Source organism: Hippocampus comes, unplaced genomic scaffold (assembly GCF_001891065.2).
Source record: "Hippocampus comes isolate QL1 unplaced genomic scaffold, H_comes_QL1_v1.1 scaffold86, whole genome shotgun sequence".
NCBI classification, from domain to species: Eukaryota; Metazoa; Chordata; class Actinopteri; order Syngnathiformes; family Syngnathidae; genus Hippocampus; species Hippocampus comes.
This window is the reverse complement of record NW_017805882.1, coordinates 5,079,350-5,098,157: the sequence shown is the minus strand read 5'-3', so window position 1 is coordinate 5,098,157 and position 18,808 is coordinate 5,079,350. Positions and strand designations below refer to the sequence as shown.

General features: G+C 41.2%; 1 protein-coding gene across 2 annotated transcripts in view; it reads left to right on the top strand.

The window, feature by feature from the left end:
- frmpd1a (FERM and PDZ domain containing 1a) overlaps positions 1-15,249 on the top strand; it is a 35,934-nt gene extending 20,685 nt beyond the window's left edge. Inside the window, exons 9-17 of one of the 2 annotated variants that reach the window (XM_019889507.1) lie at positions 1,132-1,257; positions 2,299-2,418; positions 3,773-3,909; positions 4,124-4,343; positions 5,639-5,821; positions 7,347-7,491; positions 7,629-8,903; positions 11,089-11,376; positions 11,470-15,249. In XM_019889507.1, the coding sequence (XP_019745066.1) occupies positions 1,132-1,257; positions 2,299-2,418; positions 3,773-3,909; positions 4,124-4,343; positions 5,639-5,821; positions 7,347-7,491; positions 7,629-8,903; positions 11,089-11,376; positions 11,470-14,456 (5,481 nt within the window). In that variant the 3' untranslated portion in view covers positions 14,457-15,249. Of the gene's footprint in view, positions 1-1,131; positions 1,258-2,298; positions 2,419-3,772; positions 3,910-4,123; positions 4,344-5,638; positions 5,822-7,346; positions 7,492-7,628; positions 8,904-11,088 lie in introns of both variants that reach the window. The other variant, XM_019889506.1, reaches the window with a different exon arrangement.
- The last annotated feature ends 3,559 nt before the right edge of the window (positions 15,250-18,808 follow it).

Genomic DNA, 18,808 nt, shown 5'->3' with positions numbered 1-18,808 from the left:
AGTCCACTGGGTTGCGTTCAAGCGAATTTCATTGGTCAAATGTGACGAGACTCTCAGTAAATGTCTTGTTTGTAAAAAGCCATAAATTAACTCTGTCACATTTAAAGCTACAATCAGGGGTGTCAAACTAATTTCACAAATGTCTAGTGGGTCGGACCATTAACATTATACCATACCCTGCTATAAATAACACAAATATCATGTCTTTCCTTTGTTTTGGTATAAAGAAGCATTGACGCATTGATACCGTCGGCTGTGTTGGGTCTGTCTCAGTGACAGACTGAGACTGCTGTTTTCTTCTCTGATCAAAACAATGTTGTCTTCTACTCTGATCAAAACAGTGCGCACCCTAGTGGAGAATCCATGAATTGCATTTTATTAAAAATATTCATTCTCTGTCTTGAATAAATGTTTTCACTTTTAAATTATCCTGCAGGCCAGATCGAACCTCCTTGGGGGCCGGTTCCGGCCCGTGGGCCGTATGTTTGACACATCTGAGCTACATGGTTCAAAAGCATAGGACAAAAAGTAGTGTCTTTTATTCCTGAAATTACAGTATGAATTTCATGTGTAAATAACACACTACAAATGAAGGACTGCTTTGATGGTCTGTAAAATTGGATATTCATTTTGCGTGGGCCCAGATAGAGAGACAATATCCGACTGAATAAACAAGTCCTTGTCACTTTCATTATCATTTCCATTGTTGTGAATGTGTGCTGCACGATATAAACACTAAACCAGTTGGTCCTTCATTTTTTAGTTTGGCAATCGCAGCAGCTTCAGGTTGCTTCTTCGTTGGCTAGCGTTGCGATCGACGTCACAATGCAGATTATTATATTTTTGGCACACATCACATCACATTGTACTCAGTGAGGATAATGAAACTTTGGAGCCCTCAGTTATTTGGGCCTTGCCTGACTGGGTCGGCTAAGGCCAATTGTGTTGACAATACTTGTCTAAATTGTCACTAAATATTGTGACATTAGTGTTGCGCTCATGGCACCCCAAGGTTGAGCTTTATTTATCTAAAATACAAGTTTGTTATTAAAAAAAAAAAGTGAATCAAACTGCTTCTTGTCTTTCTTTTTTTTTTTTTTTTAATGACTATGATTATTTTCTTTGCACCAGGATATTGTGATGACGCTGAAGGAAAAACTTTCTCTGAGAAATATTGAACATTTCTCCCTGGTGCTCGAGCAACTATACAGTGTCACGAAACTACTTCTACTACATGATGAGGAGAAGATCCAACAGGTATCCCGACAACACTTTTGACCCGCTTCCCCAATTGGATGTTTTGAAATTCGTCTACGTACAAGCAACGCTTCTATGACCTCTGTGCTGTGAATTACAGTTTTTCCCCAGTTGCTTTGGTATATTATATCCAGAGTGGAATCCTTTAAACTACTTGTTCCATGTTGAAATAATTGTGTCACTTTGGGGAAAAAAAAACAAAAAAAACAATTTCTCATTTATTTGAACAAGTTGCAAATGCTTTGGCTCTAGTTGATTAAAATTTTATTATTGTGGGTCTCTGTTGAATTGTCTCACACCCCACAAAAAGTTGTCATAAAATGTCAGGAGTGTTTCGATACATTTCCCTGACCACCTTTTTTCCCCCAGGTGAATTTGGACTTTTTCTAATGCATAGAAATGGGTGAAGCATTAGCTCAATCGATGATCATCCAGTTTTCCGAAATAGCTCATAGCAAGTGAAGATAATTGTTGTGATGTGAATGGGAATTGGTGGCCCAAAATTAGTAAGAAGTAGGAATTTCTACAGTGTTCCATGTTCAATTTTCCCAAAGGAGATTGCCCCATGTTCACATTTCCACTTTCCACTATTTCTGGTCTGCAGTGCTGTTTTTGTTCCTTTCTGTATGACAATGAGATGGTTTGTTAACAACTTACAGTGGAAACAGTAAAAGTGAATGTCTCTTGCAATCAAGCTTTCACATACCCCGAGCGTGTGACTTTCAGTGAAAAGTCATGAATTTGTCATCAAAACGTTACATCAAAACATCCCTCCAGACGAGCGCACTGTTCATACTCACAATGACACGAAGACTTGTTCTGATGGCAACGATATGTTCAGTGACACAACTATTTAGTGTGGGGTAGCTTCAGAAGGATACTGTATTTGGAAAGAAAATAGCTTTTGCAGGGGAACCATGGTATTTTGCTATTTGTGTGAATTGTTTGGAAAAATGCACTGACTTTTTTGCAAATCTGAGAAATGAACCAAAGCAACCGAGAAAATACATATAATACATGCACCTTTTGGTTTGAGTTCAGGTGGTCCAGAAGAAGGAGTCCCGTGACTTCAGATGTCTATTCCGTGTTTGCTTCATTCCAAAACTACCTGAGACTCTGCTACAAGACGATCAGACTGCCTTTGAGTACCTTTACCTGCAGGTATACTGTGGAACCAGGAATCTCTATGGCTAGCTAAAACGGACATTTTTGATATACAGTAGCTAATTTTGCTTGTCATTCTTTTCCATCAAATTAATTGTCCTTTGCCAAATATTATTTCTTCAAAGACATGCAGCAGTTATTTGACCCTGACCCTGACAACCATTATAGAGTCATACACAACTAACTGTACCGTATTTTCTGGATAATAAATCGCTCCGGAGTATAGGTCGCACTAGCCATAAAATGCATAAAAAGAAGAAAAAAAACATATGTATTCGCACTGGAGTATTAGTTGCATTTTGGGGGGAAATTTATTTGATTAAATCCAACACCAAGAACATACATGTCATCTTGAAAGGCAATTTACAATAAAAATAAAACAGACTGAATAAGTGTACGACATGCTAACGTTACATGACACATAAACAAGGAACTGAGAACGTGACTGGTATGTTCATGTAACATATCAACAGTTATTCAGATAACTATAGCACAAAGAACACGCTAATAAGTTATGTGAAATGATATAATAATGTGTTAATAATTTCTCACATAAGTCGCTTCAGAGTATGTCGCAACCCCGGCCAAACTATGAAAAAAACTGTGACTCCGGAAAATACGGTACACGTGGTATGTTGGAGCTGGTTGTGAGAGTCGGTAAAGTGCAAACAAACTTATTCAAAAGTGAGAATGAGGACTTTAAGATGTGATTTCACCATATAGAAGTTTTGATAAAAAATAAATAAATAAATAAAAAACATGGTATGACGTACTACTTTAAGCAGCATGGTGGTGTATTGCTTAGCACGTCATCCAACTGTACTTGTGGAGAATTTTAATGGCTGCATTTTCTCCAGACTGGATTACCCTGTTTGTTTGGGGGGTTTTGTTGTTGTCGTTTTTTTTTTTTTTTTTTTTAGCAGCGTAATGTGATACAGGGTTGGTTTCTTACTTTTGTAGGTACTAAAACAGGTAGGCAACAGGTTTAACGCCTATTAAGAAGGATGGGGAAATATGCTCTTAGATTTGGTTTCATTGTTAAACACATTGAAAAAAAACTCCTGTCAGTGTTCCAGCATTCATAAGGTCTGAGTCAGAGACTTGAAAAGAGCCTTTTAGGAAAATATAATAGGCCGCAGACATTCACTGATTTAAAAATCAATAAATATAAATATAATTTGTGGGAGACCAATGTGAGCAGGCTGTTCCTGTACTGTACAAGCTACAACATTTGGTAGCTTTCTTCAACTAGACAGAAGAGGCTGGCAATAATCCATCCCGTTTCGGATAAAAGCAAATGGGTGTAAATCAGAAAATATGAGGCTGACTGGTGTGTTTATGTTTGCCTAAGGGAGTGAATGATGTCCTGCAAGAGCGTTTTGCTGTGGAAATGAGGTGTAACACCGCGCTGCGACTTGCCGCCCTGCACATCCAGGAGAGGCTGGCAAGCTGTGGACTGTCCCCGAAGACGAGCCTGAAGATAGTCACGTAACGATACACACATTCCGTATTCATTTCATAAAGATAACATTGCAATGCATGCAATGTATTCACACCATTCTGATTCAGATTCTGATCTGATTCTGACATTGTAAACTTCAACCAGTGGAGTTAAAATTTTTATGTTAAAATATCTCTGGAGTATTTCTGCACCTTTGCTTCTCTTGACCGGTCAAGTCATGTGTTGATGTGTTTGCTCCAGTAAGACGTGGGGCATCGACAACTTTGTTTCATCCACGTTGCTGAGAAACATGCGAGAAAAAGATTTGATGAAGGCCATTAGCTTTCAGCTGAAGAAGAGCCAATCCCAATATGATTCCAAACAGAGGGGCCTGACAGTCAACCAAGCACGCATAAATTACCTGGAAGAGCTGAGTGAGCTCAAGTCTTATGGTGGGAAATCTTTTAGCGCAACTATGATGGTAAGAATTACAATTTTTTTTAATCTTACTCATGTATATATCAATATTTGTATTGTTTGCAGCACAGTAACCTCGCGGTTGGCGCTTATTATTATAATTACTAGGTTCCCTGGCTGACAAGGGGTGTAGGGTGTACCAGCGGTCCACAACCTTTTTTGCCCCACGCACCGATTTAATATCAGACAATACTTTCAGGGACTGGCCTTAAAGGTGTGGCGGATAAATACAACAAAATAATACGATATAACCTGCATGAATACTGTGGTGTTTTCTAAACGTAATAAGAAAAACGAATCATAACACGAGGAACTTCCTATCTGGCCGCATCACTCTCTGGTCGCTATGGTAATGTTTAAACGTGTCTCCAAAATAAGATATACCGCAAATACAAAGTGCATGAAAAATACGACTCACCGTCGCCGCATCTTATGCCGAGTGGGCTTGGTGCGTGGGAATCTCCCGTTGAGATAAATCTATATTTTAAGTAGGACTCCTGATACTGTCTATTAAATGTAGCCGCTTTTTCTTAAAAGTCGTAGGCTCCTCTTCTGTCTCCTGGCTTGGTCTTTTCCAGAAAGAAACATTCCAAAGACGTTTGTTTTTTTACTCATTTTGCTCGCTCCTGGGTTTCATTTTAGCGGTAACCTATCGCGTGACTGAGAAGCGCGCCCTGACCTGCGTCAAGAGTGACATACTGTAGACCAACAGTGCCCAAACGTTTTGGACCGAAGATCAACTTTTCGATCAACCAACCTCCCGCGATCGACCCGTTACCACGCACGCGCACGCACATACACACGCACGCCATGATGAGCAACAGCCTGACACTGAGGCATGTGACACAGTTTTGCAACCTGTTAACTATCGTAGCTCACACGTACCGTTTTAAAGTGCTGCCCTGGGCCCTCTAGATTCCTATTCTTTGCCGTGCCCTCGGTGAATTGTACACGAAACAAACTCTGAATGAGAATAATGATAACGATAAAAGATACAGCGCGACAGCTCCGATCACAAGCTGCAATTGCAGACTGCTGAGCGCTAACAACTTCCGGTGACGCAGGTCACGTGCCACTGTAGGTTAATAAAGATGTAATGTAAGTTATTTATTCTTTCTGTGCGGCCCGGTACCAAATGACCCTGGGGTTGGGGACTCCTGAGGTATACCTTACACAAAGTCACATTCTCGGATAGCCTCCAGTTTATCCTGGCCTTGAACCTAATGAGTGATGTACAACACGGGTATGTGCATTTCAAAACATCAATGTGGTTCACAAGCCCCCTCTCCCTATCTTCAGCTCCAGGACAGAGAGTCCACAGTGACACTGTTGGTGGGTGCCCGTTATGGAGTGAGTCAGGTGATCAACCACAAACTTAGCATCCTGTCCACCCTCACAGAATTTAACAGCATCACACGCCTCGAGCTCGTTCCTGAGTCCGACAAGGTCAGCTTGGTTAAAATATACCTGCAGGATGTTATGGTAAGACCCGGAGGATTAACTCACATGCATTGGGTGTACTGTGTGTAAATATGTATGCATACATTTACCTAGTTAAAATTCAAAAAGAACGCTCATTTTTTAGCATGCATTCTTATGCCATTTCATAACATCGTGATGTCTGAACTGCAATAAACTGAGGACACCCTGTTGTCGGACAGATGCATTTTTCGGGATTATAGTAATCCCTCGTTTATCGCGGTTAATGGGGACCAAAACCACCCAATATATATTTTTTTTATGTTTTATGCACTGAAGCCGCGATAAACGAACCGCGAAATAGCGAGGGATCACTGTATCTTCACAGGAACAAAAAAACACCTTTCTTTTGAAAATAAAGACATTTGTCAATGACCACAAACTTTTGAACGTTCTGTATACAGCATTAGCCATCCATTTATTTTGTTTGCCATCCAAAGCGCTAACCTACAGTACATTTACAACCAAGATTAATTGTATTTATTAATTTTCCAACCGTCTCTCATCTTCTTTTCATAGTGTTTTTTGACTATGAAATGCCTCTTGCCTCTTCCTTATTGTCACACAGTTACAGTAATCCCTCGTTTATCGTGGTTAATGGGGACCAAAACCACCCACGACAAATGAAAATCCGCGAAGTAGCGACCAATTAACATATACAGGTAAAAATTTTTTTTTTAAGTCCGCAAAAAGTCCGCAAATGGTCCGCGAGGAGCTGCAAAACAACACTGAGTAACATAGAGCAACATATACAATACTGTACTCCATGTATATTAAAAAATAATAATAATAATAAATTCAAAAAGCATTTTTTTTTTATGTTTGAAAAAATCCGCGATGCACTGAAGTCGCGATAAACGAACCGCAAAATAGCGAGGGATCACTGTATACTACAAATACAAAACCAATGTGACACAGACAGTGAACCAACAAAGATGAAAGAAAGCAAGGTAGTAAAACAAAACATTCTGTTGGCACAACAAGGAACACCTGGAGAATGCATGAAGTAGAAGAAGGAGCTGATGTTTCACATTTCATGTATAGAAATTTCATATGCTGGAGGTCAGTGACCTCCAGTTGATCCCAGAGGTCAACCTCAGAACGCCTTTGCATCTGAAATGAAAGCTTCGGCCATAAAGAGCAAACCCTTAAAGTTTCATGCTTTTCTTTTGTATTTGTGCACAATAGTCATGCTTAGCGACACCGCCGCGATCGGTGTTGTGCTCTTAACTAATAGCTGCCTCAGATTTTGCCGCGTTTAATTTTATTGTGTTAAATTCTTCAAGTTCAAAATGAAGATAAAATTCTGTATTCTATATTATATTCATTACATTCATTTGTTGAATAATTCATTTCATGTTATCGGCAGCAGCTCAGAAGAAATTGATTGCATTGCACAATGGTTTATGTATACAGTTATTTTCATTGTGATTGATCATTAAATCTTTTCTGACATTGCAGTATGTGTTCTTATATTTCAAACCCCCTCCTTCTTTGTACCATTATTACTGCTTTCTCTCATCCTCAGCCCATAACACTACTACTGGAGACAGTTGCAGCGAAGGATATGTCATGCCTAATCGCGGGATACTGTCGAGTATTTGTTGACCCCAATATCAACATCTTTCCCTGGATGGACATCCCAAAAAAGCACAGAGTGTCCGCTGAAGAAGGTACGCGGGCAGCTCATGAAAAAAAATCAGAGTGTACATTTCCAGACGTCGCATTAGGCTCATAGAAGCAATTACCGGTAAAACAGAGGATTGGATGCATTCAGATGTTGAGCGCAATTTTGCATTTGGGTCAACAGGTTATGTTTCACGTTGTGGGAGCGACTCTGACCACTCATCTGACTTAGACATGGAGTCGCCTGTCACCCATCCGTCTTTCAATGCCAAACGCCGCCGACGTGTTGGCTCCTCTTCAGACCCAGAGGCAAGGAAAAGACGAGAAGGGCGCGCCAGGAAAAACAAGTATGACAGTGAATGTAGGAATAACAAATCATCTGACAAGAGGCAAAAAGAAGAGAGCGCTGCTAACACAGAAAAAGAAAGTCATCGACTTGAGTGTGAGAATGAGGACAAACTGCTTAAGGACAAAGAAGCCCAAAGTATTGGCCATGCAGACAAGGATTGTATGAAACTTGAAAATGAGATGCAGGAAACTAAGTTGGAAAGTGGGGTAGCCGAAGACCAGCTTTCATCAGATTCATGTCATACCGACTCTCGGATTGTTACCAGCCCTTCCAGTGACTCCCTTGACCTCCTGGAGGAAGACGACTTGATTTCATGCTCCTCTTCCTCCATGCATCCAATTGTTTCAGCACAAAATCATGCTCAAATCTATTCAACCCTTGAAATTCACCCCTACGCTCACAACCACTCGAAGGCCAACTTACTTGTTCCTCCACCTGCTCATTCCCATCCTCTCCTTCACGTCACATCTTACAATAGCGATGAAGGGGGCAACAGAAGGCCCGCTGACATAGTTGATCCCCAACACTTTGAAGCTGCCCCCACCGCTCTTGACATTGACCTTACCAATCAGTCCGCCAGCTGTTACACTGAAGACGACATATGCTTCGCTGAGCTCTCTCGTCTTGTGGACCTCCTCCCGAGCCCTCCGGAGGCCAGCGATGATGATGATGAGGATGAAGAAAAGGACTTGAGGAAAAGGAGAAATAAGCTGAATGACAACAAGGAGGATAGACGAATATGTGAAGTAACACAAACAAGCAGGAAGAGCAGTTTTAGGGGACACCCACAGTCCCCATCCTTGTCCTCGGCCTCTTCCCACTCAGACTTTGTGTTCAACTTTGACCAGAGAGATGCCAGCTGCTACTACAAACTCTGCTCCAACATCACACCTGACAGTGCTCGCAGCCTTTCCCGGCCTGCGAAAGAAACACGGAGAGGAGACGGGAAGAGGACGGAGGTCGAAAGCCATCAAGCTCATGAACTGCGGTCAGCTCCCATCCTACAGCCACCACCTGGCTTTGGAGACAGCAGCTCTGATGAGGAGTTCTTTGATGCCAGAGATGGCTTCACTTCACCTGATGACACAGTTCCAGGCATGGAGCTCAAAGGTGATACTTTTTCCATAATCAGGTGTCTGTGAGTGACTTCTTCATTTGATTGTGTGTCCAGAATCGCTTACTTATGGATTCAACTCAATTGAAATCACATACAGATGAATATTTTCAGGTTTACAGGGTTGACCTAACTGCCACAGTAGGTTTGTTATGTACGATAGACATAAAGGCCCCTTTTACTAATGTGAACATTTTTATAACATTTCAAGTGAGACTTAATGTTGATTCATAATTCATAAAAGTAACCATAGTTGATGTGTGATTCAATCAGTCAAATTAATTGCTGCAAAAACAAAATTTTTTTTTGTTTGTTTTTTTAATACATTTCATCACTTTCAATTGTGGCCATCCGAAAGCCATCCATCCATCCATCCATCCATCCATTTTGCGATCCGCTTATCCTCACAAGGGTCGCGGAGAGTGCTGGAGCCAATCCCAGCTGTCTTCCGGCAGTCGGTGGGGGACACCCTGAAGCGGTTGTCAGACAATTGCAGGGCACACAGAGACAAACAACCACCCGCGTTCACGCTCACACCTAGGGACAATTTGGAGTGTTCAATTAGCCTGCCATGCATGTTTTGGATATGTGGGAGAAAACCCACGCAGGCCCGGGGAGAACATGCAAACTCCACACAGGAGCTGGAATTGAACCCGGTACCTCTTTTGCTGCTGTAGACTGGAAATTTCCCCAGTGCGGGACAAATAAAGCTTATCTTAACTGCATTGTGAGGTCGACGCGCTAACCACTAGACCTTTGGGCTGCTCATCCTATAACATTTGTCTTACATAGGAATGCACATGTGCTTGGAGTGTATAACAGCTGCTGAGAGGTGGGATACATCCTCTACTGATTGCCACTTAATTTCAGGGCATATAAAGATCATTCACACCCACATTCACAGCTATGGACAATTTAGAGTGCATAATTAACCTAACATGCATGTTTTTTGGAATGTGGAAGGAACACAGAGCACTCAGAGAAACTCCATGCAAGCATGGGGTGAATATGCAAAGGCCGGAAGTGTAATTCAAACCCAAACTCCCAGAACCATTTGTGAGTGTGCTAGCTATTCCAATTCTAACTCTTGTTATAAATATTAGCATAAATATTTGATGCAAAATCACAGTCAGAGAGTTGGGGTTTAAATTGGATTGGACTACACTACTAGATGCGGACTTTGCACTTTCGACCATGCTTGTGTAGGTTTTTCTTGTTCCCACATATCAATCAATCAATAAGTCTTTATTTAGCACTTTTCATACAGAAAAATGCAACTCTAAGTGCTGTGCAATTCAAAATTCAAAATTACAACATAGAAAGTGGAACACACACTTACACACTTATGTTGGGTGTAGCATACATGCTTTGAGGAGAGTGTTTTGTTTTCAGATAAAAAGTTTACAATTGAACGTCCAAGACACAACAAAGCAATGGTCTCCATCAAAAAAAAAAAAAAAAAAGACAAAACAAATATTTTGTAGATCAGTTTTTCCGCATTGAAGACAGTACCCCAAAGTGGTGTTTTCCTGTATTAACTCATCTCGGAGCATATCTGCAGATTAAACACATACCCACTTTCTCCGAGGCACTGGATTTGGGGAAGAAAATGAGCGCTTGGCTGTGAGAAGTTTAGGGTATGCTCGTTGTTGTCGTGGTAACACGTCATGTTATTTTTGCAACGCAATGTTTTTTTCAAGTGTTTTTGAATGCCTCATGTGAGGCACAAGGCAGGGGGGCCGGGTGGGTCCTGACAGCAGTCGGGAGAGTAGACGTTATGTTCGAGAAAAGTTCATCGTGTGTACTCTTTGCCTCAGGCTGCTATTGCTCTGTTTTGGCGTTGGCTATGGCTCACAGAAGCGTGTTTGCGATTTATAATGAAAGGTAAAATAAACAACTAACATCTGATGTCATGGGCGGTGTTGAGCAGGCGGCTTTAGGATGATGTCATAAAAAGAGCGTAGCAGCCACACGGGGAGAGGCGGGGTTTCAGTGAACGAGGAGTCTTACTTTCAGGTTAGAAAACTACCCACCAAAATAACTCACATTTCATAAGAAATCAGATTGCCATTGTGCCAAAGGCAAGATATAATTGCATATGTACTGATAGTTGACTGTTGAAGTAGCATGAAATAGTCCTTTAAACAAAGGTTTTCCTGTTGTCTTTTTTTTTTGTTACAGATAATTATACTGAGATGAAAATGGATGGTGCCAACTCCCTCAATCTTAGTGACATCACAGTCTCTGTGGGAGATGCAAAGAAAGATAGAAAATCAGAAGAGCAACTCCAAAAATGGGACAAGGAGGAATGTGGCAAAAAAGCATTTGATGAGCTGAGAAAAAGATCCCGTAAGCGTCGTTCCTTCATGGAAACAGATTATACCTCCAGGGTGTCATATCCAGAACCCAAACCACCATCGATGCAGGACCGGGTCCATTCCATGCTCAGTAAAAACATTGTGGCCAAAGGTAGTGATGCCCATACACTGAGTTCTGAGCCTGAACCTTCAGAACAAACCGATAACCCAAGTCCTACTGTCTTCTCTTTGACTTACTCTGAAGGGGAACCAGTACAGCTTGAGTCAAAACCCATTCCCTCCAATAGTGGAACCAACGAGCAAACTCTAGATACTTTGGCAACAGGAACCAGGAACAGGAAACGTGAAATGGAGATGGAACCTGATGCAATGGAATCAAAATCTCTCACAGATCACATTAGGATAGCAGCTCCTTCTATCACTGTTGTGCGTTGTCGTGTAGATCTAGATGTCAGGGAGAGTTCTGAGGGGGAGGGTAGAGGTGAAAGACCAGAGATAGAAAGAGGTCAGGAGAGAGTGGAAGAGAGAAAAAAAGAGGAAGATCAGGAGCAAAGTGTGACAGGGAATGGACCATTCACTTCAGATACGTTCTCAGTGAAGGTTACTGAGGACAAAGACAATTCAAAAGGACCAATTAACTGCAGTGAAGGTGAGGGCAAAGCTCTCACATTGACTTCATGGCTGGTAGAGTTGAATAACAAGGGTGCCCACCAGATTGCCCCTGTTCACAATTCGCACGCAGAAGATGAAATGCCTGAAGATGACTCAACACTTGAATCATTTTGCCCCCCACCGCCTCCACCATCATCCCCTCTGACTCCATTGCCTCTTTGTCACAAATCCCAAAGCTTACATAGAGAATGCACAGGAACCTCTACCGAAATATCCTCATCCAACTCTGAGGAGGAACCAAACCAAGTCAACAACTCACAATTACATTTAGAAATCACGAAAAATGAAGATGAACCTACTGATGTGATTACATTGGCTACAACTGCTAGTGATGAGGTTACGGACAGCATAAATTCTGATGTTTTTGATGATGATGACTTGACAAATACTGATATTGAAAAAGATGTTGACAGACATGACTGGTCAACAGATTTAACTTGCAGCACGGGTGCCATTTCATCTACAGGAAGGGATCAATCTGAGATGAGCATTAAATGTCTCAACAATTCAACTACTGTAGCCCATACAAAAAGTAATCCTCATTCTGAATACTCACACACTATAAACTCCATCACAACTCAGCTTGGAGTTGCAACAAGTGTCCCTACATCCCCTACATTTACTTCAGGGGATGGATTGAAAACTGAGATTTTAAATGCTCTATATATGACTCCTGTTGTCGATACAAGTGCTTCTCCAAGTGCTTCTCCAAGTGCTGATTCTAGCTCACTTCAAGCGAACACTGCCATGACCCATGAGCTTGCCAAAGAGCCTCCTCTGCCAACTCATTTCATCTTCCAGTCCTGTTCCCCTAGCATCATGGGCCGTTTGTCTGCCTCCACACTTCGAGGAAAGATTCAAAAGTTGCCTCTTTATTTATCACGTTCCCAAGAGACCCTGAACCGAGTCGGGTGGGAGAATGAAGCCCAAAGTCCTATAAGGGACAGCAAGGCGAACATTCCAAGTTCGCACATTGTAAAAAACAATCATGATGTCACAGAAATCACAGAGACAAGAGCTACAGAGACAGAGGTAGTGGAGTCAGATGATTCCGATATAACTGTTACCGGATCTGAGGTAGAGTGTGAATTCTTTGTTGAAACAGCCTCAGCCTCTAACTCTAGTTTCGTGTCAGAAGTTAAGGAAACACCTACAAAGATGTTAGTAGACCATGAAAGTACATCCTTACCTGTCCAAGTCGAACGTGAACCACAGCATAAACTTCTCCTTGAAGCCGACATGAACACTCTGCGGCCAATAACAGAGCCCCCAGTTTCCATCCTCAGTAGCCTCCGAAGAGATTCTACAGGCCTTACGATGGACACTCCTGGTCCTATAATCATACCCCCAGAGTCAAAGATGAAAGATACCACCCCCGGTGAAAGCACTCCAGGTTATAAAGTAAGTACTCGGTCAACCCACAGCCCTCTTCCGATGGTGGTGACTACACAAAATCTAAATGGGCCTGGTCTACATTTTCATACTCAGTCACAAATTGCACAACGGACCAGTACTGACAGGCCCTTGATGGGTCTTTGTAGCCCAGCAGAACAAACAATGGAGTCATCGTACCCACTTTCTTCAGGCTGTAATGTGTTTACCTTCTGGGAAGAACCACCCCAAGTATCATCAGAGTTAGGGAGTACTCTAAACTTGAAAACGGAGCTTGGGTGCACTTCTGTGCTAACATCTAAGTGTGAGTCAGTAGTCGAGGGATTAAATATGGATGCTTGTGGTTGCCCAGCAGTCTACACCAACTGCTTCAACAGAGAGGGAAGCTTTGAAGAGGACTTGACCGTCTATGAGTTCTCATGCCAGGGCAGTGGTGAAACGCAAAATTCAAGATTACCCCTTCCACTTATGAACGATCCTCAAACATCATCCTTTCTTACATCTTCTTCCACACACTCTTCCCCCTATCCACACATTCAACCCTCCTCCCCAACGTCTGAGCTCAGTCCCCTCCTCTCACCACTATCCGATGCAGAGTATCTCCACACTCAAACACAAAAAGACACCATTAATCGCCTTAGAAAGCAACGTTACCCAGAACCGCCCACTGGGTTCCAAGTTTTACGTGCGGACGTAGACCAGCTCCTTTCTGTCCTGGAAAATAGCAGTGCTGACCGTTCTGTAGTTGGTCGAGGAGGTTGCCACCCAAGAGAAATGTGTGCTTCCCACTTTACAGAGAACAAGCAAGTACTCCAAACCGAGGCAAGGCGATTGACGACATGCTGCCAAAAGGTGGTGGCCATCGACCAGAGTCCAGAGAAAATGCTCAACTCTCTGGCTGATAGTTTCCGGACTCTAGTGGAGTTGGCGGGAGCATGCATATGGTTTTCGAGTTGTGACAGGTGTCAGCGGAGGAATGCAGAAGCAGTTGCCGGTCTGCAAGATGTGGCACGCTCATTCAGGGACTTCTGTCTGGCAGCTGAGCGAGCCGGCAGAAAGCATAGCTGCCATGACCTGAGCACCAAACTGTTAGCTAAACAGTGCACTGCCCTCACTGCATCTGTCTTCTGCCTGACTCAAATCTTCCGTACTCTCACTGCACTTTGAGGTGGTAACAACCGCTGGTGCAAAACCTCAGCTGGCATGGAATGGAAATGTGCATGTGTTTACTGACTGTATGATTTGCACAGACCCAACAGTCTGCCAGTAACCCACCTGCAACCTGCCTAAACAAATCTGCTTGCATTACAGTGTAGATTTGTAATTGAATGTATGCTGTATTATTTCTATCAAATAATTCATCTGATGAACGTTACTACAGTGTTTTATAGAGTAAGTAAGGGATGTAAAGCACATGTGTCAAACTCAAGGCCCGGGGGCCAGATCCGGCCCGCCACATCATTTTATGTGGTCCACAAAGGCAAATCACGTGCCTCGACTTCATGTTTCTTCCTAGCAAAATGGGTCATCGTTTTCAAGTCGAATGTTACAATATTGCGTTGTTTTTTTTGGTTTTTTTTTTTGTTACCAAACACACTTTTAAAATGAGTTGAAAAGTAGCTGAACAAAGTTGTTTTCCTGGATTGTAATTTTAAAGCTAGTTATCCATCAGTTTGTTGTGTATATGGAATAATATGAGGTAATTATACATTTATTCACACTCATAATGGTCCGCCGAGGGAACCCAAAACTATGACAAAAATTTGTTTGACACCCCTGATAAGTATAAGAACATAGTTGTAATTGTAATACATAGCTTTACTCTCAGGAGTTTTGGCTTGCGGCAGTGGTCGCCTTTTACTTTTGTTGCCCTGAGATCCAAAATACTGTCGAAATTTAGACAATCTAATAAAACAAATGCTGCTTCACAAAATTTAAAAATTACACGATTGGATGTTTGTAAGTTTGCCATCACACTTTGTTCAATTTTCTCATTTTATACCTTAGGGCCAAAATATTTATTAAACGTAGTGTACTGCAATGTATATACAGTATTTTTCCATGAAGGCTTTCAGTGAGAAATTCCTTGAAAGTTATTGTTTACAAAACCAAAAACAGTGAGAGAGATTCTGTGAAATCACACGAATCAAGCCTATAGCTGTGTTTGCGATTTTATGAACCATTTTGCAGAATGTTTGCATTCATGATTAACCTGCAATTAAGGTTAGTGTGTACATTTCTTTAAAATATTCTTTTGTTCGGTATGACTTTGGAAAGACTGATATCATTGGTTCAATAATTTTCGCTTTCGCTTCCTCCACTTGATCACGTTCTTGATTGCGTGGTCATATTCGTCAACCAATTGTGTATTTGAATTGACAGCACTTTTGAGGGGGGAGGGAGGGGGTGAAAGAACAACTATTTGCTTATTTTAACATCGACATGAACTCTATGCAAATGCATTTCTAGGATGAATTTCCTAGAATGTAAAGACTCTAGGAAACCTAGTCAACTGATGATCGCATTTGTTAGCCCGAACAGAGCAGACAGTGGGTATCAGCCGTGTGCTTTTCCTACACTTAATTGACAAAGCTTTCAGGAGGTTCAGAGAACACCAGTCTCACTATGGACAGTTTTTTTTTGGGGGGGTGGGGGTGGGGGGGACACGTGGGCTTATTTATTTGTCACAAAGTTGATTGCACGTGCGACTGGACCATGTCTAAAGAATATGTTTGACCGCAGAGGCACTGGGAACACGAGTCTTCAATTGTATATTACTGTATGGCTGTTGTACCTGAACACTGAATTTCTTGAACTTCTCTGGAATATAATAGAGTCTGACTGGAACTGTTACTTTCATATAAGAGTAAATGTATTTTTATCACTCACATCGTATGTGCTCCAGAAGCATGCATTTAAAGCCATACTCTGCGTTGTTGTATCAGGGATTGTATCTGAATGGCTGAATGATGACTTGTTGCCCTGCTTTGTACTGCTCTCATGCACTATTAAAATTACATTCAGATGTGTTTTGCGTGTGTGGGTGTGCGTGTGCTTGTGACGATGATTTGAAAAAACAAGCCACCAGACAGTTTAAAATGCAGTATTACATTTATTTATTGATTTATGTATGTGTAATCAAGTCAGTAGTAGCCAATCTGAATGCAATTTGAAATAATAAATATGTGCGGCACATCCTGATACATTTGGTGCAGATCTCTGCATTGTAATAAAAGGTAACATCATAGTTTGTAGATATCTAAGTTGATGAAGGAATTATGATGGCGGTCTGTAGTCAAAAATGTTTTATGTAATTTAAAATAATTGAGAGGAAAGAAGCTGAACATGTATTTATTTTGAATGATTTATTGTTAGTTATAGTTTCCAGAACATGTATATTTTATATATTCTGATTGATACACAGAAATAAATATTTTTACTCAAAAGGGAACATAAGCCATTTTTTATTAGAGACATGTCTTCATAAAAAGTCCCTTCGTCATAAGAAGGCACAGCACATTTATTTTCCACTTGTCACACCGGTTGCAATCACTCAACGTGACAATGTCACCTTATTTAGCAACTTTCATCACTCCTTTAGCAACTATTTTTCAAAATGTAACTAGCAACAAAAGTAGTGACTTTTTATGGTGGTGTATAGAAAGTAGCGGGGCAAAACTTTTTCAGTGGGGTGGCCAGGGTGAGACAATGACTTGCTAAATTGTGGCAATGAGATGACGCGCCCGCAGGGGTTGTGGCCGGAGACTGGCCTCCACTGACCACTAGAGTTGGGCGGTATGATAATACATATCAGAAAGACAATGGAAAAGATTGTATCGTGTCACTTCTCTACTGTCGTGTCTATCATCATTTGTCATCAGCAGCAAACAACATGTAATTTTTACATCAAATGCAGCTGGATTTGATGGACAAAACCTTTCACTTATCAATCTAATGCCGCAGCGCCGCCACCAGATGTCAGACTGAACAACTAAGCAGGAAAGTGAATCATGATACAAACCCAATAACAATGAAGTTGAGATGTTGTGTTAGACCTAAATAAAAACAGAATGCAATAATTTGCAAATCATGTTCAATATATTTAATTTAATACACTATAAAGACAAGATGTTTAATGTTCAAACTGATCAATGCTATTGTTATTAGCAAATAATCTGCGAATTGTATGGCTGTAACATGTTGCAAAAAAGCTGGAACAGGTGGTAAAAAAAAAATCCGAAAGTTATGGAATGATCATCAAACACCTGTTTGGATCATCCCACAGGTGAACAGGCTAACTGGGAAAAGGTGGGTGGCATGATTGGGTATAAAAGGAGATTCCCTAAATTGCTCAGTCATTCACAAGCAAAGATAGGGCAAGGTTCACCCCTTTGTGAACAACTGCATGAGAAAATAGTCAAATAGTTTCAGGACATTGTACTATTGCAAGGAATTTAAAAATCTCATCATCAAAAGTTTCAGAGAATCTGGAGAAATCACTGCATGGAAGCGGCAAGGCCGAAAAGCACAGTTGAATGCAGTGGCGTTCCGTCAGGGCCAGCAAGGCCTTCTCTGCTGGCCTAAACAATAACATAAATTTAATTTGTTATTTTATTTTCATAAATATGTAAACAAAATTATTCTCTGTGTTCTTTACGTCATATTATTTCCACTTAGTCAAGTGGCTTTCAAAGTTATTTTAAATAACATTGTTATTTTAAATAACATTGAAAGCCACTCGATAAATAACTTATTTATTATGGTAGAGTTCTTAACCAATCATATTTCAGATAGCTTGTGTTGCCAGGTAAATTAAACTTGCTCGGGGCATTCAGAATGTAAAGACTCTAGGAAACCTAGTCAACTGATGATCGCATTTGTTAGCCCGAACAGAGCAGACAGTGGGTATCAGCCGTGTGCTTTTCCTACACTTAATTGACAAAGCTTTCAGGAGGTTCAGAGAACACCAGTCTCACTATGGACAGTTTTTTTTTGGGGGGGTGGGGGTGGGGGGGACACGTGGGCTTATTTATTTGTCACAAAGTTGATTGCACGTGCGACTGGACCATGTCTAAAGAATATGTTTGACCGCAGAGGCACTGGGAACACGAGTCTTCAATTGTATATTACTGTATGGCTGTTGTACCTGAACACTGAATTTCTTGAACTTCTCTGGAATATAATAGAGTCTGACTGGAACTGTTACTTTCATATAAGAGTAAATGTATTTTTATCACTCACATCGTATGTGCTCCAGAAGCATGCATTTAAAGCCATACTCTGCGTTGTTGTATCAGGGATTGTATCTGAATGGCTGAATGATGACTTGTTGCCCTGCTTTGTACTGCTCTCATGCACTATTAAAATTACATTCAGATGTGTTTTGCGTGTGTGGGTGTGCGTGTGCTTGTGACGATGATTTGAAAAAACAAGCCACCAGACAGTTTAAAATGCAGTATTACATTTATTTATTGATTTATGTATGTGTAATCAAGTCAGTAGTAGCCAATCTGAATGCA